At 44.0% G+C, this 25151-nt stretch overlaps 1 protein-coding gene across 1 annotated transcript in view; it reads left to right on the forward strand.

Moving 5' to 3' along the window:
• Positions 1–842: 842 nt before the first annotated feature.
• The window catches only part of CDC73 (cell division cycle 73), a 150907-nt gene continuing 126598 nt past the window's right edge, over positions 843–25151 (forward strand). Inside the window, exons 1-2 of the mRNA XM_040359812.1 lie at positions 843–1123; positions 14382–14487. Of these exons, the coding sequence (XP_040215746.1) occupies positions 993–1123; positions 14382–14487 (237 nt within the window). The 5' untranslated portion in view covers positions 843–992. The remainder of the gene's footprint in view (positions 1124–14381; positions 14488–25151) is intronic.

Consider the following 25151-nt stretch of genomic DNA (forward strand, 5'->3'; position numbering starts at 1 on the left):
AACGCCATTCAAACCCCACATGTGAGGTATCGTCGTGTGCGTTAGAGCGTGTGCAACAATTCTAGCTCTAGACCTCCTCTGTAACTTGAAAATAGTAACCTGTAAAAAAAATTAAAGCGTTGCCTATGGAGATTTTTAAGTACCGAAGTTTGGCGCCATTCCATGAGTGTACGCAATTTTAAAGCGTGACATGTTAGGTATCTATTTACTCGGCGTAACATCAGCTTTCACACTATACAAGAAAATTGGGCTAACTTTACTGTTTTGTTATTTTTTAATTCATGAAACCGTTATTTTTTTCCCAAAAAAAGGCGTTTGAAAAATGAATGCGCAAATACCGTGCGATAAAAAAAGTTGAAATGACCGCCATTTTATTCCCTAGGGTGTCTGCTAAAAAAAATATATAATGTTTGGGGGTTCTGATTAATTTTCTAGCAAAAAAATTGTGATTTTTACATGAAGGAGAGAAGTGCCAAAATAGGCCCGGTGGTCAAGTGGTTAAAATTGATAAAAATCCAATCTGTGGAGGGCACATGATTCCTGCGGAGAGTGGAGCTCCAGTCTGCAGCCAGATTAGGGAAATGCAGATGTGACAGGAAACATGTGGGCTCCACTTCAACGAGTTGTGTCTAGTATCTGTTGAATGTTGAAAATAAATAAAATAAAAAAGTGGAGACCACGTGTTTCCTGTCAAACGTGGAGCTCCAGTCTGCAGCCAGATCCTTCTCTTAGAGCCTGTAACGTGTCGACGTCACGGCATGACGTACCGTGCGTCACTGGTTTGCGTTCAGCCAGAACACTATACAACATATGTCTCAGGCACCGTGTAGGACAGCCCTTTAACGAGGTCCTCGCACAATCTGGCATCACGTTAGGCGACCCACGTTTTTAATTGTAACGCAATAACGTCACGGGGCGACGTGCCGTGCGTCGCTAGGCAGCTCATCTGGTAGGATCTTTGCTGTGGCCGAGGCAGTCCGGAGGAGGCGACCATGGCGGATGTGCTGAGCGTTCTGCGTCAGTACAATATCCAGAAGAAAGAAATAAACGTGAAAGGCGATGAAGTTATATTCGGGGAGTTCTCCTGGCCTAAAAACGTCAAGACCAATTATGTTATCTGGGGGTGAGTAGGGCGGAGGGGTTCGCACTCCTCCACCTGCATGGACGGTGACTTGTGGTGTAGTATGTGTCTCCTAAGGATGAGGAGTGGTAGTTGTGTTATTGTGATATGGGATGGAGATTATAGCGCCCACAGGGACTGCTCCAGTGTGTAGGGATCAGTAGGGACTAAGGTTCCCTCTGCTCTTAGTAGGACATGATGGAGGAGCCTGGAGCTCAGCAGAGATCTCATGTTTATCTTCTGCTTTCTAGGACTGTAACAACCATCTAGATTCTAAAAGATGCAATCAGCAGCTCCTTGTTTTCCTGCGTTGGAGGTGGGTTTGGAACGCACGCCGGGCGCAGGTCATCAAGATCACTTTGAGCCGTGCACATGGCAGTTTAGGCTAGGAAAATGTATGTGCGTGCTGGGAACGTGTGCGAAATCGCGCTTCTTTGACCCATAGACCCCTTTCACACTGGGTCGTTTTGCAGGTGCAATTGCCCCAAAAATAGCGCCTGCAAACTGACCCTAGACAGCCGCTGCTGTGTCTCCGAGGGCTTTTACACTGGAACGGTATGCTAACGGTATGGTAAAAAAGTCCTGCTAGCCGCATCTTTGTAGCCGTGTGTATACCGCTCCCGCCTATTGAAATCAATGGGACACCGCGGCTATACCACTCTGCAGAGGCGCTTTGCGGTGGTTTTAACCCTTTCTAGGCCGCTAGTGGGGGTAAAACTGCCCCACTAGCGGCCCAATAGCGCAGCGAAATATGCGGTAAAGCCCGGCTAAAAAATAGCGGCGCTTTACCAGTGTGAAAGGGGCCTTATGCTAAAGGTGCTGCTTTTTGGTACACGCAGGGATGCCATTAATTCCTAATGCCCCCACATTGGAAAACCTTGTGATGCTGGGTCACCATATGGCCCCTGCGGCGGACTTCTGAAAGGTTCTGGAACATTACCTGCAGGTACAGCAGCCAATTGAAATTAATGAGCTGCTGTACCAGTGCGGTTCTTGCTCAAACTTATGAGAACCTACTCTCGGGGGACAATCGCAGCAGTACACGGTGTGGGAACGACGCGTTTTGTGCACGTTTCCTGCATCACTTCTGAACGCACTGTGCTTGTAAGACTTGTGGGTGCCAATTAATTGTTAACACAGTTTGTGTTCTAGTGCTTTTTGCAGTCCATTCTAATGAATGGGCTGTCACTGGAAGTGAGGGACTGCACATTCCAGCCCTCAGACATCGTATGCGCTGGACGCAGTATACGCTGTTAGAATCTCTTTGCACCAGTTGTGTTTAGGCTATGCTGTCAGATATTTCTAGCATAGCTGCATTGGATAGGCTGAGCAAATTGATGTGTTTCTGTCTGTGAGAGTTCTCACACGCAGCGTTTCTTTTGGTGTGTGCTCGAAAAAAGTAGTTCTTGCAATATTTTCTTTATTCAGTGTATCGGATTCTAACAGGAACCACAGTATTGCGACACCACTGCAGTGATCTGCTAGCTCATTATGAAATACTTACCTTTAGAACAAAGCTGTGGCTGCACACTGCTGAGATGGCTGACATTTTCCCTGGAGTTAGTTCGGGGGTCGCGGCCTCTGGCGATGTGATTGGCGCTCGGAAAGGAATAGTGACCGTTCTTTCAGAGCGCATGCGCCAGTGATGTCACTGGCTACATGTAATGTACAAATCTCCTAAACGGTGCACGTTTAGGAGATATTTTCACTACCTATAGGTGAGCCTATAATTGAGGCTTACCTATAGGTACATGTCAGCAGAGGAAGTAAACTTCCTCTAACGGAAATCTACGGGCACAGCATACACTTTTATGGTATAACCATAACCATAAGCAATACATTTTAGATATTTTCGACAAACCAATATAAGCTTAAAGGGGTTGTAACGGTTCATGTTTTTTCACCTTAAAGCAGAGCTCCACCCTAAAGTGGAACTCCCGCTGATCGGAACCCTCCCCCCCCCTCTGGTGTCACATTTGACACCTTTCAGGGGGGAGGAGGGTGCAGATACCTGTCTAAAGACAGGTATTTTTACCCACTTCCGGCCACAGTGTCTCTGCCAGACTGTGGGCATTACATCACCCCCACCCCCCCGTTGTGTGCTGGGAAAACTCGGCTCCCAGTACACAGCGGGAGCTAATCAGCAGGCGCAGCGCAACTCGCGCATGCGCCGTAGGGAACCGGGAGCGCTTCACTTCCTGGTTCCCTCACCGAGGATGGCAGGGGGCAGCAGAGTGACGAGCGAACGCTCGTCCTGTGCTGCGGACGGCGCTGGACTCCAGGACAGGTAAGTGTCCTAATATTAAAAGTCAGCAGCTGCAGTATTTGTAGCTGCTGGCTTTTAATTTTTTTTTTTCGCTTTATTGCATTCTGTGCATTAAGGTGAAAAAACATCAGACGATTTCCGGCCCCCTTTTTTACTTGCCCGAGCCCTGGAAAGTCCTGCGTCGCAAATGCGCTCGATCGTTGCCCGGGCTTCTCGGCTCTTTATTGTCTCGCGCTGCTGCTGATCAAAATTAATGTAGCGGCATGTTGGGGGCGGGGCCAAGTCATACACTCGGTGGCTATGGCTGCTGACTATCACATGGGAGCGCGCCCGCAAGGTAAACCCCTCGGGAGAGAGCTTCCAGGAGGAGGTTAGCTCTTGTGGGGAGGAGCTGCGAGAGCCACCGTGGGACCCTAGAAGAGGACGATTGGAGCCACTTTGTGCAAAACGAACTGCACAGTGGAGGTAAGTATGACATGTTTGTTATTTAAAAAATAAATAAATAATTGAACATTTTAATATCACTTTACCCACCTCAACACTTGGAATTTTGACAGGGACAATGGTGCTTGGTGTACTGTGTGGGGCTGGCTGCAATCTGTGTGATCTCTGTAACTGAAAACTAAAGTTATCAGTTATACGGAGAACTGTCACATCTGCAGCATCCCCTGCCCCCCCCCCCCCCTCAACTGAGCTCAGCGGGGAGAGCTAACACAGTGGAATGTGTTTGTTTACACTGTGTGAAGACTGTGATTGGACACAGCCATCATGTGGGCCAATCGCAGCGCCCATGTCCTGACTTGTGATGTGCTGTGTCCAAGGGACACTGCCATCACAGGATTGCGCAGCCCCATGTTTTGAAGGGAAGTATGGGTACGTCCACTCAGAACGGCGAAGCTCCAACCTGGCCTTTCATGTTCAGTGGCTGGGTGGGAAGTTGTTAAAGTGATTGTAAACCTCAGACATGAAATATAAACAAAGCTTATCCCTCTATAATGTGTACTTGTCTCAATCCAGAGCTCGAAGTGCAATTTCTGTCTGCTGCTTCTTTCCTCTGCCATCAGCCTGAGTCCCTTCTGACAAGTTTTCCTGACACCAAGAGAAAAAAAAGTGAAAGGGGAGAAAGCTCCAGCAGATTGACAGCCTTGGCTTTGTTGCTGTGTGGAGGGGGGTCTCTTTGAGAGCCGATTGGATAGGAGCTGATGCAACTTCAGCTCCGTGCCCCCTGCTTTTTGCAAAATCCTGTGTGAATTCTAATCTTTGAATGGCTGTAGGAGAAAGACAGCTGTAGATAAACGGGTACAACTTACGTAGGATGATTTTTTTTTCCATCTGTGTCACCTGAAGCCACTCACTTCACTGGATGTATGTAAGGGTGTACAACCACTTATAATTGAAAACTCTCCATTCATGTTGTGAATTCTGCCTGTCTGCTAGCCATCTCTTTCCACAACTTCCTGTATTCCCTGTATGCTTCAAAGCTAATTCTCTGCGGTTTACTTTTGAAGGACTACATATCCCATGATACTATGTACTGTATGTATAGCTGGATGATCTGTATTTGTACTAAATTACGAGAACCATTGTTTTTGGATTGTATCTTTTGAAGCTTTAAAGTTGAAAAAGCAGTGAGATAATATATCTCTAATATTGTAGTGGAGAACAGGAGAGCGCTGCGATCCTGAAATAAATTTCCTTTGAAAAGTAAAGACACTACAGAGGCTAGATTGGATTGTAAAGAGGTTTTTCTGAATAGTTACTACTTTGGCAGTTTGGGAAGCGATTGCTCTTCTTTTGAGTGTAAGTAACACTTGGGATGGTGTATTTGCTGGCTACATCCTAGAGGGAGAATACAAATTACTATCAGTTTATTATTTAAGAAATAAAAACAAGACACAGGTTCTAACCTCTTCTTACATAATATTTGATTGCAGAGTGGCTGCTGCTGCTATCAGGGGGCTTTTGCTCAGATATACTTGTTAAAATTGTTCTATTAATCACTGGAATTGCAGGCAGCTCTTCCTTGCTACTTTTTTGATGTCCTTATGGCCACAGAAAAATGTTTGCTCATCTGAAGCCTCATACACACGCACGGTTTTCTCGGCCAGAAACGGCAAGAAAGTTGCTGGCAGAGCTTTCTTGCCGAGTAAACTGAGCGCGTGTACGAGGCTTTGAGGTTTCTCGTCGAGAAAACTGCCCAGAATCTAGACAAGAAAAATAGAGAACCTGCTCTCTTTTCTTGTCGTGATTCTCTGCAGTGTTTTCCTGCCGAGAAACCCGAGCGTGTGTATACCTACCTCTCCATGGAAACCCGCGCATGCTCGAAATGACTTTGACGCATGCGTGGTAGCTTCCAAGGCATAGGTAGGGTGAAGCAAGATGGCGGCGACGTCATCGAATATGAGCGCATGCTCGTTGATGATGTCTCAGCGTTCGTGCCATTCAAAAGAACGGCGGTTCTTTTGAATGGCACGGAATCTCGTCGGGGGGGGGGGGGGGGGGCAGAAATACGTTTTTTTCCCGACGAGAATCCCGGCCGTGTGTACAGGGCTTTAGAGCTAAAAATTGAGCCGGAATCTTCAGTGGTTCTGTATTCTATTCCCCCCCCCCCCCCCCCCCCCATTCCTGGACTGCTGAGCTGCATGTTACCATTAAGGATTTTTTTTATTATTTTACTGTCATCCCTTGTATTTTAAGGGAGGTCTCCGCTGACAGAGATAAGCCATGGTTGTTGGGACCATGGCGAATGCCAGCGTCGTAACCTGCAGCCCTGAGCTGAACTGTCATTTAGCAATGGTAAAAATGTCCCTTTTAATTGTTTTCAGTTCAGCAGCTGGAGGGTCTTACTGCGTTTTAAAACAATGTACCAAAATATATACCGCAAAATAAATTTCACTGTGCGGTGTCTAAGGTGGGTTTTTGTCAGGAAAATTGCTCATCCTGGGGGTTGGCATCAAAATGGTTGAAAGGAACATGGATATGAAAACATAGGCACCACACCAAATGTGGGACAATTTTAGAGAGCAGACTGGCTTTCTTCAAGGATGGAATGGTGTCTGTCTACAGGAGCATGTCGCAAAGACTGCAGAGCTCCAGGTAACATCAAAATAAAAAGTTTGATGCTTTGAACTACTGATGAAACATACAGTTTGTTATCAGAACTAATTTTAATTTGTTCGATTAATTCACAGCCTTGTATATGAATTACAAAATTTTTTCATTGATAATCTCCATTACAGCATCCACAGGATGACCTCCAATTAGATCAGGAACACAGATAATTCATATGAAAAGATCTAACCTAGGCCCTTCGTCGGGTATTGCTCGTGTCCGCCCTGGACCATATACTGCCGCTTGCTAGCCAGGCGACAAGGGTCCCATTCTGATCTTGCCCCTGCTTTTAGACATGCTTGTTTGGCTGCTTTCACACAAAATCAATGCAGCTGTGTAGGGTTCCACCTGCACAGCCCATCATTCACTCACAGCAGTCTGTGAAGGACTAAACCTAAACTTTACAAATGGTGCCCACATGCATACCTGCATCGTTGAGTTTCTTGTGCTTTTCTGGTTAGTTTTTGTAGCTGTTTTGCTGACACAGTTGTAGAATTTAGCATTCTGACACCCGTGGGCTCGATCTCTGATTGCTGCACAGCTCAGAAGTCATAGGCTTTCCCACCACCTCTGTGTTTGCATAAGGAGCCGAGCATATCCGTGCATAGAACAGTTTTACTCCCCACAGGTCTTCTGTGTTCTGTCTTCTTATTATATTGCAGGTTTCATTAAGACCCCTTTCACACTTGGGCGTTTTTCAGGTACTTTAGCGTTAAAAAAAAGCGCCAGTAAAGTGCCTGAAAGAAGCTGCATCTGCAATTCCAATGTGAAAGCCCGAGTGCTTTCACACTAAAGCGCCTGAAAAACGGGAGATTATTTTTTTTAACACCAAAGCGCTTTACCAGCATTCTTTGGACGCTGGCAGTGTGAAAGGGCTCTGAAAGCACTCAGGCTTTCACATTGGGGTTGCAGATGAGACTTCTTTCAGGCGCTTTACAGGCTTTTGTTTAACACCAAAGCGCCTGAAAAACGCCCAAACAAAGCCCCAGTGTGAAAGGGGTCTTAGTAAAACAAGAAAAGTGGAGGCTGAAAAAAGAACATGGGAGAGGAAAGAATGGAGTTGGCATTAATCTGCCCTAATATATGCCCAGTTCCTACAAAAACTTCCTGTGAGCAAATTATTGCATCACTTCACTTAGACAATTAATTGCACCTTCTTTATCGCCTTCCACTAATGCCGAGGATAGGTAATTAACATATGGATAAAGCAAAAGTTAACATGTTTTCACATATGCATGCACTATTTTTAAAAACCAGATGAAGCGTCACAATTTTTACATGTTATGCAGTCAGGCTTTAAAAAAAAATTAATAATTATTAATGTGTGTTATTGTAAAAGCTTCCCCCTTGTTGGCAGAACACTGCTCTAAAATGGTGTGCAGCTGTGGTTTATTTTATTTTTTATAGCCCTTTCTTGGAAATTCCTTCCATATTATCTGAGATTTGTGTGGATTTACCGGTGAATTTTTGGTAGAAAACTTCCTGTGAGCAGAGTTGCCTTGATGGCATATTCTTTCCATTTAATTTATAATGGCTTCAATAGTGCTGTTTTTGGAATGTACTCTTTTAACTGGTGTGTGCGACCGATATATACTGTTTTTATTGGCGTATAACACATTTTTTTTTTTTTACCCTAAAAATAGAGGGTAAACTGTGCCTGTGTGTTATACGCAGGGGGCTGTGGAAAGTTTTTTTCCTGAAACTTCCCTCTTAAAGTTAGGGTGCGTGTTATACACAGATAAATACGGTAATATGACAATGTTTTGTGCTGCTGTAAATAAATCCTGCTTATAAATGTGAAAAATAACTAATGTAGTACTTTATGTACGATAGTGAAATTACTGATCAATATATAACCAAAATAATAAAAATGCATATAAATTGGACTGACGGACGATCCTGTTTGGCAATGAAACTGAGTTCTGTATCAGACGGCTGGCTGCACAAGACGCCTAGCTTCCCCTATTGAAGACGTGATCGGGGAGGAGCCAGCTGATGTCAGACTGGGACGAAAAGTACAACACTGACACGCTGGATGTTTTAATTTTTTTGGATGCATTTAACAAGTTATCACCTTTTTTGTGAGTGCTTTTTTAATGTGTGAATAAAGTAATTGACATTTATTTACTACACTATGTTGGTTTTTGGTGATGAGTTTTTTGTGACAGAAATATCACAGCCTGCGCTAGAGCAGAGGGAGAGGGTACAGCTGAGGTGTACAATAAAGGGAAAGTCCACTGTACCATCCCTGGATGGCTTGAACACTTGGTCACCCTGAAGTTGGGGATAACGGGTTCCTAGACCTATTGCATGGGTCTGTGAAATGGGTACAGGCCCACCCTATATTCACTGCATGGTGGTGCACTGGAGATTATTTTGGTTTTACAGAACTGAGATTGGAGATTCAATTGCCAACAATATATCATATCACTTTTACTTTTCTGTGGTGAAGGACAATATCATTTTGGCAGAATTCGCCCCAATTGATAGTATCCCACTGTGTGGGACTATATGATTGGCACGCAGAGGTGTATTTTGATTGTAGCAGTTGTCTGTTTCACATAAATGAACTTTTATTTTGTGCAGCGCTGGGAATTCATTGCCAGTCACTATATTGGGATCGATTCCCATTTATGTGTATTTTTATTATTTTGGTTATATATTGATCAGGGTGGTTTCACTATCCTACATAACAAAGCAATTATTTTTCACATTTTATATGCAGGATTTCTTCACGGCAGCTTGTCATGTTATATTTCCGTTGTATGTAAAGAACACACGTTTTTGTGATTGCAGCAGCTGACACGGCTTTGTTTGGCAGCACACAGTTTATTTCTTTTTCTCCTTTTTTTTTTTTTTATTTGCTCATATATATTCATACAGATCTATTAATAATAATTTCATGACTGATCTATATACAGTAGATAACAGCTTTATAATGGCTTGCTGGGACATGTGGTACACCTGTCTACCTGCATTGTCTTTTTTTTTTTTTTAATGTAGCTGGCATGCATGGTACACCTACTTGGCTTTCTTTGCCTGATGCAGTCAAGCAGATTAAGTATATTGGCCTTCTGACAAATGCTTAAAGTGGAGGTACACCCTAAAAAAAATAAGTTGCACCAAGATGCTGCAAAAAAATAGATTTTTTTTTTTTTTTAAATTAACCAGAAATTGCGGTTGCTATGCAGGTCTTCCTAGTCCGCGGCTGGTTTTCATCCTCACGTTGTCCTCTGGGTACTCGGGCGTGCTTCTCATTCATACAGCGCCGTGAGACTCGCGTCATCTGCCATGATCAAGGGATCGGCCTCGGGTGGCCGACATCGCTTGCGCCTAAGACAGCTAAGTGTCCTTATTAAAAGTCAGCAGCTACAGTGTTTGTAGCTGCTGACTGAAAAAATCGTGGGTGGGACCCCGCTTTAATCATTTTAATTTTTGGATGATTAAGCACTATATACTAATACTAATACAAAAACACAGTATATTTAACATTTTTATGTTTTTCCTTTCCCCTTCCTTTTCTCACACTGACTAAGCTGTCCTAGTCGTTTTTGTTGGGGGTGCCTTTTGAAAAGCGCAAGATTACCCATTTCTACACAAGGTGGACGGTGTTCCAAAATAATCAAATTCTATGTGACTTGTACCACTGTCGAGTACAGATTGCATTTCTCCAGGAAACGCATTTAAAAAAGTGTACCCTGATGCTCTCCAACCAAAGAGTGGTGGTTGTTAACTAGCTGCACTGCTTTCCCTGTATGCAGCCACTGGCCGGCTTTCATGTGTGGGAGGTGCGTCTCCCAGGATTGCTATTGCGTTCGCTTCCGAGTGCGGCTGTGTGATACCTTTTGGCAAGCGTGCTGGGGGTTGCTGACCCCTGTTCTATAACTACTTTACTGACTAAATAATATACACTGTTTGTTTTTATGTATTTTTAGCATTTGTAGCAGAATACATTTGGGCCCAAAATCTAAAATTCATTTGGCTATAGTGTTGCATGACCTGAGTAATTGTCATTCAAAGTTTAACACTGAAAAATGGCCTGCACAGAAAGGCGGTTTAACATGTCGCTCCTAAAGCTATCCATAAAGCAGATTTGAAATGAAAATTAAAGTACTTAACCCACTTCGATTGCATGTCGGGTGCATTGGCCACTTCTGTACTTTGACTAAAACTGGGCAGTTGGAAATACACATTAACACCCTTTTCTAGGTTTGAATGCTTGCCTAACCTCCTAAACCTTAGGGCTCTTTCACATGGGCGGACCGTATGTTCGCTTTTTCATCTGTCCGTGTATGGATGAAAAAGGGACATACCCGCGATCTCATAGGGACCAATGTGTCAGCGGATGAACATCCGCTGACACCCGATCTCGCCCGGCGCCACAATCCTCCGATTCTGCAGACGGAGGAAAACCCTATTTTTTCCATCCGTCGTCGGGTGAACACGGACAGACGGTCCGTGTTCATCCGATTCCCCCCCCCCCCCCCATAGTGGAGAGCGAAGAAAAGACAGGGCGGTCCCGGCTCAGCGGGGATCAACGGAGCGATCCCTGCTGAGCAAGCGGAGGTTCACGGGGCGGATCATTACTGTGTGAAAGAGCCCTAACCGATATTCTATTGCGGTGATGGGTGGCTCTACTATCTAGTTGTTGGACTTGGGTAGAGAGGGTTGAGCCTTGTGCTCAGATGAGGAAAATGGGACGGTTCACATTTTGGGAGTATCTGGGCAACAGATCTGCATCGTACAATGCAGTGTTTCTCAACTCCAGTGCTCAAGATGCCCCAACAGGTCATGTTTTCACTCGGATGAAACAGCTGTGCTAATTACTAAGGCAGTGAAACTGATAAAATCACCTGTGCAAAATAATGGAAAACATGACCTGCAAGGTGCCTTGAGAACTGGAGCTGAGAAACACTGGCATAATAAACCTGATGGACATATGTAGTTGTGCTAAGGGCAGTTCACACCAAAGAAACTCAGTCTGGATGTGTTCCAGATGTCTTTCTGCGTTTGCATTTTTGGTGTGTGTGTGTGTGTGTGTGTGTGTGTGTTTGTGTGTGTGTGTGTTTGTGTTTGTGTGTGTGTGTGTGTGTGTGTGTGTGTGTGTGTGTGTTTGTGTTTTTTTTCAAATGTATTTTAACCACTTCCGGACATGTACATTTACGTCGGCAGAATGGCACGGACAGGCACATCAACGTACCTGTACGTGCCTGCCTAGACGTTGGTTGGGGGTCCGATCGGGACCCCCCCCCCCCTACATGCAGCGGTTCCCGTGGCTTCAGGAGCGATGCGGGACGACGGCGCGGCTATTTGTTTATAGCCGCTCCGTCGCGATCGCTCCCCGGAGCTGAAGAACGGGGAGAGCCATATGTAAACACGGCTTCCCCGTGCTTCACTATGGCGCTGCATCGATCGAGTGATCCCTTTTATAGGGAGACTCGACCGATGACGTCAGACCTACAGCCACACCCCCCTACAGTTGTAAACATACACTAGGTGAACCCTAACTCCTACAGCGCCCCCTGTGGTTAACTCCCAAACTGCAACTGTCATTTTCACAATAAACCGTGCAATTTAAATGCATTTTTTGCTGTGAAAATGACAATGGTCCCAAAAATGTGTCAAAATTGTCCGAAGTGTCCGCCATAATGTCGCAGTCACGAAAAAAATCGCCGATCGTCGCCATTAGTAGTAAAAAAAATATATATATATAACTATCCCCTATTTTGTAAACGCTATAAATTTTGCGCAAACCAATCGATAAACGCTTATTGCGATTTTTTTTTTTTTTTTTTTGGTAAAAAAAAAAAAAAAAATGGGTAGAAGAATACGTATCGGCCTAAACTGAGGAAAAAATTTTTTTTATGTTTTTGGGGGATATTTATTACAGCAAAAAGTAAAAAATATTGCATTTTTTTCAAAATTGTCGCTCTATTTTTGTTTATCGCGCAAAAAATAAAAACCGCAGAGGTGATCAAATACCACCAAAAGAAAGCTCTATTTGTGGGGAAAAAACAACGCCAAATTTGTTTGGGAGCCACGTCGCACGACCGCGCAATTGTCTGTTAAAGTGACGCAGTGCCGAATTGTAAAAACCCCTTGGGTCCTTTAGCAGCATATTGGTCCGGTCCTTAAGTGGTTAATAAGATGCTTTTGGAGTAAAATTCTATTTCTGATAAATGAGTAATTTTAGTTTATTCTGCGTGAAATGAAGCTTAGATATGTAGCATGAGGCTAATTCTTGCATTTTTGGTAAACTCATTCAGTGAATGCAAGCTGAGATGACAAGCACTGCATTGATGCATTCACACAATTTCACAGTAACTATGAGATAAAACAAAGTTCAGGAATATTCCTTTATCCCATTGTTTTGCAAATATATGTACACTACAAATTGTGTGATTGAATCGGTTCTGATATTGCTGTCGGTGGGTTGGGATCTGTCGGCCCTGGATATTTACGGCAGACCAGATGGTCGCTGGAGTCTCTATGATCGTTCGGAGGCTGGGTGCGATGTTATGACGTCATGCCCAGCATCTGCATTCAAATGGTGCGCCTCGTCTGGGAAGCCGAGATCGTGTCTGTTTTTTTTAGCAGCCCCAGCCTATAGATGAGTTGTGGGGTCCTGTTGACCCCATATCTCACTGTAAAGCGGTTCGATCATGGCGTATTCCTATTACAAGGGATGTTTACAATTAACAATATATAAAATAAATTTGAAGGTGCCCCTGCCCCATTCACTCGCACGCAGAAGCGAACGCATACGCAAGTCCTGCCCACATATGAAAACTGCTTTTTAAAGCATGGAACCATGTTTTTATGTAATTTTCTATCAAAAAAATTATGATTTACACATGTAGGAGAGAAATGTCAGAATTGGCCTGGGTAGCAAGTGGCTAAAGATTTTAACTACCAGCAAGAATAAGTGCTTACATTTTAAAGAGCACCTGCCATTTCAGATCCATCATGGCAGCGCCTGTTAGCGGGCATCCACTCACCGGCTGCCATCACGTCTCACCTTCTGTCACTGCCACATCACCAACCTCCCCATTAAAGTGAATGGGACGGTCGGTGAGTCAACAGTGAGGAGGAGCCGTTGCAGGACAGACGACAGTTGCTCCTTTAAAAATATATGATTTAAATCTTCTTTTTTTTTTTTTATTCTCCCCATGAAAAATAGGGACATGTGCGTTCCAGACAGTGTAGAAAAAAATGCAGCATGTTCTACTTTTGTTTTCTGGAACTGACCACAGTGATGTTAACGATACCATTAGAAACCATATAACCTACTATGCATTCATTTCTGATGCAGAAAAAAACCTACTGCAAGTGATGTGAACCGGCGCTAAGTGTTATTGGCATGAATTTAATGTTTTTCCACTTGATTACCTTAAACTCCCAAGGACCAATAGTTATCTACAGCAGTGTTTCTCAACCCTTTAAAATGATGTACAATTTCAAGACTCCTCATTCTGAAATGTAAAAAATGAAACTAATAGTGTTACATAACATGGCAACCTCCACACATGCAGGACACCCGATGTGACTTGCATGACGTATTCTTCCAAAGCATATACACCTTTTCACACTGCTACTGACTAGTATTGCAATGTTTCTCTACTCACTCGGCTGATGGAGAGGGGCAAACAAAGATGCCGTGTAGCTCATCAATTGATGTCAGTGGTTGTTGGGGAACCGGCTAGAAGGTTGTAATTGTGCACAATGAAAACCTGTGACTTCGTGTAACTATAAAAGTGTCGCCTGTCTAGGGTGGAGCATTTTACTGTCCTATAAATGTTGAAAAGTGATTATCTTGAAAGCCACCTCTAAAATTCGGATATGTGGTTTATCTGTCAATCATAATTTTTCTGTTTTTCTTTTTAGAACTGGAAAAGAAGGGCAACCAAGAGAATACTATAATCTTGACTCCATCTTGTTCTTGCTTAATAATGTTCATCTTTCCCATCCTGTATATGTCAGACGTGCTGCGGTAAGTGCAAAGTCAGTTTTCTATGAGTGTTCAATCCAATAATCACTGTTTTCTATTCAGTAAAAAGTGTTTTAAAGTGTACTTTTGCATAGGCATGTTAAATTCTTTTATGTGAAATAGCCCCTGTAATGATGTCCCTTGCTAGTTGTGTTGTTGCTTCATCAGTGTTAATGGCTTTGACTTCAGTAGATTGTTCTCTATTCCTGCATAATCGCTAACAATAGTTTAAGTGTTTTGCACAAACCTGAGCTTTGCATAGTTTTATCTAAATCAGGGATATGCAATTAGCGGACCTCCAGATGTTGCCAAACTACAAGTCCCATCATGCCTCTGGGTGTCATGCTTGATGCTGTCAGAATCTAGCTATGCCTCATGGGACTTGTAGTTTGGCAACAGCTGGAGGTCCGCTAATTGCATATCCCTGATCTAAATTAATGATTGGCTACCTGGTTTCTAGGATTTGTTCAACTCTTATCTAAATAGGCTAAGTAAGGATATGTTTGTACAATGTCCTCTCAGAACAAAATCCATGTTCTAAAGTGAGTGTAACGCAAGGTGCCTTTCCTGACACAAGTTTAATGGAAGTGGGAGCAGATATCTGCCCCCAACCCCCCCCCAAAAAAATGGCAAATGTGGCAGTGGGGGGTTTTGAGGGGAGGGTGCAAACAAGCAAAACTTCCTCCTTTGGGTAGAGCTCTGCTTTAATTTTAGGACCCAAAAAACGCACTATATTACTTAATTTTTTTCATAATATATATAAAAAGATGAGGTTGTGCTTGTTAATATTACAATAGTAATGCACCATGAAGCACACGCATATATATTGTGCAATTACTTCCTGCATATTTACCAAATGTAAAAAAATAAAACTCCATATGATTTTCATTTTAGGTAGCCATGTGAATTGACCACTCAAAAATGCCAACCTCTCTCCGCTTCTCATTTATTATTTTTTTAATTATTACTTTTTAGGTACTTGTATAGCGCCGTCAATTTATGCAGCGCTTTTACAAATATACATTCACATCAGTCCCTACCCTCAAGGAGCTTACAAACTTAAGTCCCTAACTCGCATTTATATACTGGGGCCAATTTAGACAGAAGCCGATTAACCTACCAGCATGTGTTTGGCGTGTGGGAAGAAACCGGAGTATCTGGGGGAAACCCACGCAGGCACAGGGAGAACATGCAAACTCCAGGCAGGTAGTGTCGTGGTTGGGATTCGAACCAGTGACCCTTTTTACTGCTAGGCGAGAGTGCTACCCACTACACAAGAGTGCTACCCACTACACCACTGAGCCGCCCAATATAGGCATCATAAGACTGCAGTGTACCACTGTACTGGGTGCTGCTACCGACCATTACTCACAAGCGTCCGACCAGAAGATTCTTAGAGTCCAAACTTGCGATTCTCTAATGCGATGTGGCTATGATGGGTCTTCATTTATTTTATATGCCCATTTTTCATAGTCCTATCTTTTTCTTAAGAGAGTCCAACCAGTTGGGCACAGAAATTGGCTCCGTGCTCAGGAAGGTAAAAAGGATGGCAGCTAATCTATGGAAAACAACTGAAAGAGGGCTCCCACTTTTTTTCTTACCTGGACACTAAATGGTTGTCCCCAGCTGTATAGGTCCCTCTATGCCCTAATCAAATCTAGAAGAGGTTTCCATCCTCCGCATAGCAAGTGTGGCCTTCAAAAAATCGGATAAAAGAGAAATCTGAGCTCCATCATATTTCACCTGCAAGTTTGCCATGCTTTTCCTAAGATGTCGTCTTTGATACTATAGTAGTGCACTCCACACAATATGTCACGTGGCTGGGTAGCCGAGGGATTCCTGGGTCCTGTGAATTTATGTACCATATCCAGTTTAATCGGCTCATCCGAGGATCTCTCCAATACATTATTCAGAATTGCCCAGCATATAGTGTTTCCGAAAAGTGTTCACAGCGCTTCACTTTTTTCCACATTTTGTTATTTTACAGCTTTATTCCAGATTGGAATTCTTTTTATTTTTTTTATTCTACTAACAATACCCTATATTGACAATGTGAAAGGTGTTTGAAATATTTGCAAATTTATAAAGTAAAACAAACTAGAAAAATCACATGCACATACGTATTCACAGCCTTTGCCATAATGCTCAAAATTTTGCTCAGGTGCATGCTGTTTTCACTAATCATCCTTGAGATGTTTCTACAACTTGACTGGTGTTCACCTGTGGTAAATTCAGCTGATTGGACATGATTTGGAAAGGCACATACCTGTCTATATAAGATCCCACAGTTAACAGTGCATGTGGTCACAAACCAAGATATAAAGTCCAAGGAATTGTCTGTAGACCTCCTGAGACAGGCTTGTATTGAGTCACAGATCTGGGGAAGGGTACAGAAACGGTTCTGCAGAATTGAAGGTCCCAAAGAGCACAGTGGCCTCAATCATCCGTAAATAGAAGAAGTTTGGAACCATCAAGACTACTTCTATAGTGGGCCGCCCAGCCAAACTTGTAGGGCTGCGCATCTTCACCGGTCTCACGATTCGATGCGATTACGATTATCAAGTCCACGATTCGATTCCGCGATGCATCACGATTGCAGTGCAAGTGCGCATGGCTCTCCCCCCAAAATACTAAATTAGATGATCAAAGACTGCAGACGTGGTACAGGAGATGATCAAAGACTGCAGACATAGTACAGGAGATGATCAGAGACTGCAGATATAATACAGGAGATGATCAGAGACTGCAGACCTAGTACAGGAGATGGTCAGAGACTGCAGACATAGTACAGGAGATGGCCAGAGACTGCAGACATAGTACAGGAGATGGCCAGAGACTGCAGACATAGTACAGGAGATGGCCAGAGACTGCAGACATAGTACAGGAGATGGCCAGAGACTGCAGACATAGTACAGGAGATGGTCAGAGACTGCAGACCTAGTACAGGAGATGGTCAGAGACTGCAGACATAGTACAGGAGATGGCCAGAGACTGCAGACATAGTACAGGAGATGGCCAGAGACTGCAGACATAGTACAGGAGATGGCCAGAGACTGCAGACATAGTACAGGAGATGGCCAGAGACTGCAGACATAGTACAGGAGATGGCCAGAGACTGCAGACATAGTACAGGAGATGGTCAGAGACTGCAGACATAGTACAGGAGATGGTCAGAGACTGCAGACATAGTACAGGAGATGGTTAGAGACTGCAGACATAGTACAGGAGATGGTCAGAGACTGCAGACATAGTACAGGAGATGGTCAGAGACTGCAGACATAGTACAGGAGATGGTCAGAGACTGCAGACATAGTACAGGAGATGGTCAGAGACTGCAGACATAGTACAGGAGATGGTCAGAGACTGCAGACATAGTACAGGAGATGGTCAGAGACTGCAGACATAGTACAGGAGATGGTCAGAGACTGCAGACATGGTACAGGAGATGGTCAGAGACTGCAGACATAGTACAGGAGATGGTCAGAGACTGCAGACATAGTACAGGAGATGGTCAGAGACTGCAGACATAGTACAGGAGATGGTCAGAGACTGCAGACATAGTATAGGAGATGATCAGATACTGCAGACATAGTATAGGAGATGATCAGAGACTGCAGACATAGTACAGGGAGATGATCAGAGACTGCAGACATAGTACAGGAGATGGTCAGAGACTGCAGACATAGTACAGGAGATGGTCAGAGACTGCAGACATAGTACAGGAGATGGTCAGAGACTGCAGACATAGTACAGGAGATGATCAGATACTGCAGACATAGTACAGGAGATGGTCAGAGACTGCAGACATAGTACAGGAGATGGTCAGAGACTGCAGACATAGTACAGGGAGATGATCAGATACTGCAGACATAGTATAGGAGATGGTCAGAGACTGCAGACATAGTACAGGAGATGATCTCAGTGTTTGTATATGCCGCGCTCATGTGACTGCCCAGAACGGCCCGCCAATTCGGCACCCATATATATATATATATATATATATATATATATATATATATATATATATATATATATATATATATATATATATATATATATATATATATATATATATATATATATATATATATATATATATAAAAAAAAAAATTTGTCCATATTAGAATGTGTTTTCTACCCGCTTAAACCACTGTGTAGCCAGACAGTACTGGGACCCCTGTTCTTTTGAGCTCCAACCCTATTGCATGGTCTGCTTTGGCTATGGTTACTCTATTAATGGTGGAGCTGGGAGACAGCATGGGGAGCAGAAAGTGTTACACAACAGTGAATGTATGAAATATTTAATATCATTTTCATCTATTTTGTCTGTAGTGACATTAAAAAAAACAGTTTGTCTCTGAATAAAAACTGCAGTAGAAGAAACTTTCCCTGGGTCTGTGATTCCTACCACATGTTATTTTAAACGTTTTCATTACCTTGAAAACTTAGCTCTTGCTTCTACCAAAACACCCAGCAATATTTTCTTTCTTCTTATGTCATGCTGCCTGAACATGGCCATAAAGCTGAGAGGAGTGAGAGAGCAGGTAGCTGAAATGCAGCTCTGTTCTTGGCTTGTCCCGGGATACAGGAAGAAGCCAGCAGATTGATGGTTAAAAACTCGGCTCTGCCCCCTGATCTGTTTGATGTGGACGTTCTCTCTCTCCTATCTCTCACGGCTCACATCTCTCCTGGCTTCAGCCCCTCCCGCCTCTCCTCTGAGCTCGATAGCTACAGTCAGTGGGCGGGGCTGGAGGGACGTGAGAGCTCAGAGCAAAAAGGAGAGAGGTGGGTCGGGAAGTCACACAGCAGTAGGAAATTAGCTATAGGCTGCACGGAGCCCTCTCCCGCGAGGGGGCGGGGCTAGGCATCGATTATTACGATCGCCTGCATCGAAATCGCATCGGGGACACCCGAGTCGCGATGCATCGATTAAATTCGACACCCCTACAAACTTGTGATCGGGGTATATGGGCCTTAGTCGTGTAGGTGACCAAGAACCCGTTGGTCACTCTGACAGAGCTCCAGTGTTTCCTTGTGGAGTAAGAACCTTCCAAAAGAACAACCCTCTCTGCATCACTCACCAATCAGGCTTGTGTGGTAGAGTGGCCAGACAGAAGTCACTCCTCAGTAAAAGGCATATGGCCATCTGGAGTTTGCTAAAAGGCACCTGAAGGAGTCTGACCATGAAAAACAAAATTCTCTGGTCTGATAAAAAAGATTGAGCTCTTTGCGCTGAATGGCAAGCGTAATGTCTGAAGGAAGCTAGGCATTGTTAATCACCAATACCATCTCTACAGTGAAGCATGGTGGTGGTAGCGTCATATTGTTCGAATGTTTTTCAGCAGCAGGAACTGTGAGACTAGTCAGGATTGAGGGAAAGATGAATGTAGCAATCTCCAGAGACATCTTTGATGAAAACCTGTTAAAAAAATAGTTTCATCTGCCAACAGGACAACAACCCTCAGCACACAGCCAAGATAAAAAAGGAGCCACTAAGGGACAACCAGATTTTAGATCTCTTCAGAGATGTTCATATGGTTGTGCACTGACGCTCTCTATCCAACACCTGATGGAGCTTGAGAGGTCCCGAATGGGAAACTGCCCAAAAATAGGTTTGCCAAGCTTGTGGCATCATAGTCGAAAAGACTTAAGGCTGTAATTGGTGCCAAAGGTGCTTCAACAAAGTTTTGCGCAAAAGCTGTGAATATCACTTTGTCATTATGGGGGTATTGTTTGTAGAATTTTGAAGAAAATAATGAATGGATGAATAGCCTAAGGGATACCACAAAATCTGACATTTCTCCTAGAGCGGTTTTCTGCATCTTCCATTCTCAGTTGGATAACTACAAGGGCTTGATGCTGCTGGGCTTGCATTTTCTCTAGCACATCCAATCGAGTACATAGTTGCATTGAAGTGGCAGATAGTTGCTCTGATGTGGTTGCTATCCCTGATACCTCAGTTTACTGTAATGGAATAGGCATTTGTGGAGCAGTTTTAATGCCCATCAAACATTTCAAAACTGCCCAAATGCTTGTAGAACCCCTGTCTAATGCCCATACTAAAGCTCATTGATGCCTGTCTGAAGCCCACACTAAAGCCATAAAAACGCTATAGGAACGTTTAAAATTTAGTCAAGAACTTAATCTTTAACCCTTTCACTGCCAGGCTCTCCGCTCCACTTTTAAACTCGTGCCCAGACCATTTTCCCTTATCGTCTTTCAGGACAGCACCTTGAGAGCGTGGCTCCACCCACTTGACAGGAAACACACCTCCACCAAACTTCTTAAAAGGGAGGCTCCTTCCCCCTTATCAGTTTTTGTGTTTCCTCCGGCGGGAACACATGTGGGGGTTATGAGCTCTCCTTGGAGACTTTTTTTGTCTCCCTACTCCACCTGTTTTTTCTTACCTCCAGAGAGTCTGGTCCTCCCATTCACTGGTTAGAGAGTGCCTCGTGCATGGGCTCCTTCTCCCTCATCGGTGCTCAGTGAGCCAGGACTGCTCAGGGATACTGCTCCTTGGCAAGCTACAGGCGCGGACATTTTTTTTTTTTTTCCTGTCCAAGCAGCCTAACACCGCCGTCCTCTTGGGAAGGTCAGCCAGGCTATTTCCCCCGGAAGTGAGGTAACCGGAAGGGGCGGTATCCTACGAGCAGGCGCAGGGCATAGATGTCATTTCCACAGGAAGCGCTAAGGGAGGAGGGAGGAACAGATCTGGTGCCTTATTGGATGGTTGTGGTCCTGTGCAGCGGCACTAGTGGAGTCCGGAACCAGCATTTCACCACTAGCATCACGCTGCTGCCTCAGCATGGACGCAGGATCCGCATCGAGTGGAACAGGCACTGGCACCAGCAAGACCCAGGTAAGGGGTAGACTGAGGTTCTACCCTTATTTACTTTGGGGTCTCTCTCTAGCTCTCTTCTCCCTTAGGGGGGGGGGGGTGTGTTTCCCCCCCCCCTGGTGGCGAGGGGCCTGTTTGGGCACATGAGTGTTTAAGGATCTCTCACTGTGCACCTGTGGTGAGCATCTTGATGGGTTTCAGGCTGACTCATATGGATGGTTTGTTTTTTCTTCTTTCTTTTCCTTCTTATCAGGCCAAAGGCTCTGAATCTGGAAATAAAAAGAAAAAAACGTTGTCAGTCATGTATTGACCTATTGGTGAAAGAGAAAGCGTCTACTGCTTGCAGCGACATAATCGCATCTGTTAAAGAGTTGGATGCTACAATTAAGTCATTTAAATCCTCACTCACAAAACCATCTGTGAGACAAGCCTCTACCTCACAATACTCACTGTTAGTTCCTGCAGTAGAGGCAAAAGAGTCCTCTGAACCAGGGAGGTCCTTTCTCCTCACATTCCCAGGAATCGGGAGAGGAGGAAGACGAGCTGGAACATGTCTTCAAAATATAAATTGTCTTTGGAACAAGTTGGTGCCCTCCTAAAAGCTGTCCATGCAACTTTAGGATTAGAGGAGGAGCGTAAGGAATTATCTTTACATGTAAGGATGTATGCAGGACTCTGAGCCCAAGTTGCGTACCTTTCCAGTCCATTCAGTTATTTCTGAGGCAATCAAGAAGGAATGGACTGACCCTGAAAAGAAACCTTTCTTTGCTAAAGCACATAAAAGAAGGTTTTCTTTTGATGAAGACCCAGCAGCTCCATGGAAAAAAGTTCCAAAACTTGATGCAGCCTTTTCTCAAGTCTCAAGATCTTCTGATCTAGCATTTGAGGACATGGGGATTCTGAAAGACCCCATGGATAAGAAGATGGATCAGCAGTTAAAAAGGGCTTGGCAATCCATCATGGGCAACCTTAAGCCAGCAATGGCGACTACTTGCGTCTCCAGAAACATGGAGTATTGGCTGACCCAGCTTAAGGCTCATATAATGAATGAATGAAAAAATTTATATAGCGCGGCACATGCGAACTGAATCGCCTCTGGGCGCTTGTTGTTTGTGTCTCATGCCTATCAGAAAAGCAGGGTTTTGATCTGCCTTCTGAAGGACAGGTGGTTTTGCTCCAACCGAATGCTGGTTGGTAAAGCATTCCAAAGCCTGGGGCCCTGGAAAGCAAACCTTCTTTCTCCTTTGGACTTGTATTTGGTTTTAGGAACCTTGACCAGATTTTGGTCGGTGGATCGCAGAATGCGGTTGCAATTGTGCGGTTTGATCTTGTCGCATAGATATCTAGGAGCCTTCCCATGGATGCACTTATGTGTCAGGCAGAGTGCTTTAAATGCAATTCTGTCTTTCACTGGCAACCAGTGAAGGGATCTCAATGAAGGTGAGATTGATTCCCAAGATTTTTTCCCAGTCACCAGTCTAGCGGCCGTATTCTGTACGACTTGAAGACGAGCGATTTGGTACTTGGGTAGCCCGAGATAAAGGGCATTTGCATAGTCCAGTCTGGAATTCACGATTGTTCCCACCACGACTGCTACGTCTTCTTTGGGGATAAATGGAATCAGTCTGCGTAGTAGGCGCATCAAATGGTGCGCCCCGCTGACTACTGACCCTATTTGTGCGTCCATTGTCATGAAGGTGTCAAACGTGACTCCCAGACTTTTGACTTTGGAGCTAGGGGAGATGATTTGTCCCAGGATGGGAGATGGTGTCCAGTTTGTTGTCGGTTGTTTCTTCCAACTGGCATCGAAGATAAAGAGTTCAGTTTTAGCGCTATTGAGTTTGAGATAACTCTTAGTCATCCAGTTTTCTATTGAAGAGAGACATTTCTCTAATCTGAGATGATGATCCTTTTTATGGCAGATGCGAAAATACAACTGCGTGTCGTCTGCATAAGAGTGATAGAGTAGTTCTTGGCTACCGATAATATCAAAGAGAGGACGAAGATAGATATTAAACAGCACCGGTGATAGGGGGGATCCTTGGGGGACCCCACATGGCACCGTGCGTTTTTCTGAGGTGAAGGATCCCAGTTTCACTGTTTGTGATCGGTTTCCGAGAAAAGAGGAGAACCATGGTAAGGCATGCTATAATAGCTGATTCGCCAAAGCAAGAAATCCTAGACAACTTTTCAACCCTGTCAGCTGCTGTAGCCTATGTCTCGGATGCATCTGCAGAATCTATCAGAATGACAGCAAGGTCCGCGGCCCTTACTAATTCGGTTAGGAGGGCGCTGTGGTTAAAGACCTGGCCAGGGGACACAGCATCTAAAAACAAACTGTGTGGAGTACCTTTTCAGGGGGATTTATTGTTTTGGTCAGATTTAGATGCAGTGCTTGACAGGACTGCAGACAAGAAAAAATCTTTCCCTGTCAAAAAGAAAAATCAGTCAGGCAAAGTTTTTTTCGTCCTCAAAAGGCTCAACAACAAAGTAAGCCTCAAGAGAGGAAGAAAGGTTGGTCAGGAAAGGGAAAAGGCAAAAGTAATGTCCTTGTCCATCCTCCTGCGGCAACCAGCAAAACGCAATGACAACCGGTTGCAGGTAGGGGGAAGACTTCAGCGTTTTCTCCCTTTTTGGGCAAGCATTACAGAGAATCATTATTATTATTATTATTATTATTATTATTATTATTATTATTATTATTATTAATAATAATAATAATAATAATAATAATAATAATATTATACAGGATTTATATAGCGCCAACAGTTTGCGCAGCGCTTTACAACATCAGGGAAGACAGTACAGTTACAATACAATACAGGAGGGATCAAAGGGCCCTGCTCATATATTCTCTCTATGCTGTCTCAAGGTTACAGAATAGAGTTCTCGGACCCTCCCCCAGAGGTATCTATTGACAAAACTACCAAGAGATATAGTCAAATCCCTAGCAATGAAGAACCTTTTGAAGGATCTGATGAACCAGGGGGTTGTAACTAGTACCAGAGGGGGAGCTTTATCAAGGGTTTTATTCCCATGTATTCATGGTAAAAAAGCCGTCCGGAAGTTTCAGACTCATTCTCAACCTGAAGCCATTGAACAGATCGGTCCGATACAAAAAATTCTGTATGGACTCCAATCTTCACGGTCAAAAATCTTTTGACAAAGGATTGCTTTATGGCATCAATCGACCTGCGAGATGCTTATCTGCATATCCCCCCAATCCCAAAAATGTATAAGGTTGGCGGTAAACATGGGAAAAGAGGTCGTGCATCTCCAATTCAAAGCCCTCTCTTTTGGCCTTTCCTCAGCTCCGAGAATATTTACAATGGTCATGGCAGAAGCCCTATCTCCCCTTCGCTTACAGGGGGTAGCGGTAATTCCATACCTGGACGACCTGCTCTTCTTTTCCCCCTCCAGGGAGAAATTGTTGTAGGATCTCGAGAGAGCTCGCAGTCATCTAGAAGCATTGGGCTGGATCATAAATTTGGAGAAATCAAATTTCAATCCAACCCAAGAAGCACAATTTCTGGGGTATCATATAAGCTCAGTGGAGCAAAACGTTTTTCTCCCAGAAGACAAAAAACTAAAGATGCTAAGGGTTGTAGCCTCCTTACAGACAAACCAAGAGCTATCAATCAGACAAGTAATGTCGGCTCTGGGAACCCTTACCTCATCTATGCCAGTGGTGCAGTGGGCAAGGCTTCACTTCAGACCGCTTCAGATTTTCCTTCTGAAAATTTGGGATCACAGGACAGAATCTCTGGAGAAAAAGGTGAAAATCCCCAACAGGGTAAAACGGTCGCTGTGGTGGTGGAGAAATCTGGCA

The sequence above is a fragment of the Rana temporaria genome, chromosome 7 (assembly GCF_905171775.1).
Source record: "Rana temporaria chromosome 7, aRanTem1.1, whole genome shotgun sequence".
Lineage (NCBI taxonomy): Eukaryota > Metazoa > Chordata > Amphibia > Anura > Ranidae > Rana > Rana temporaria.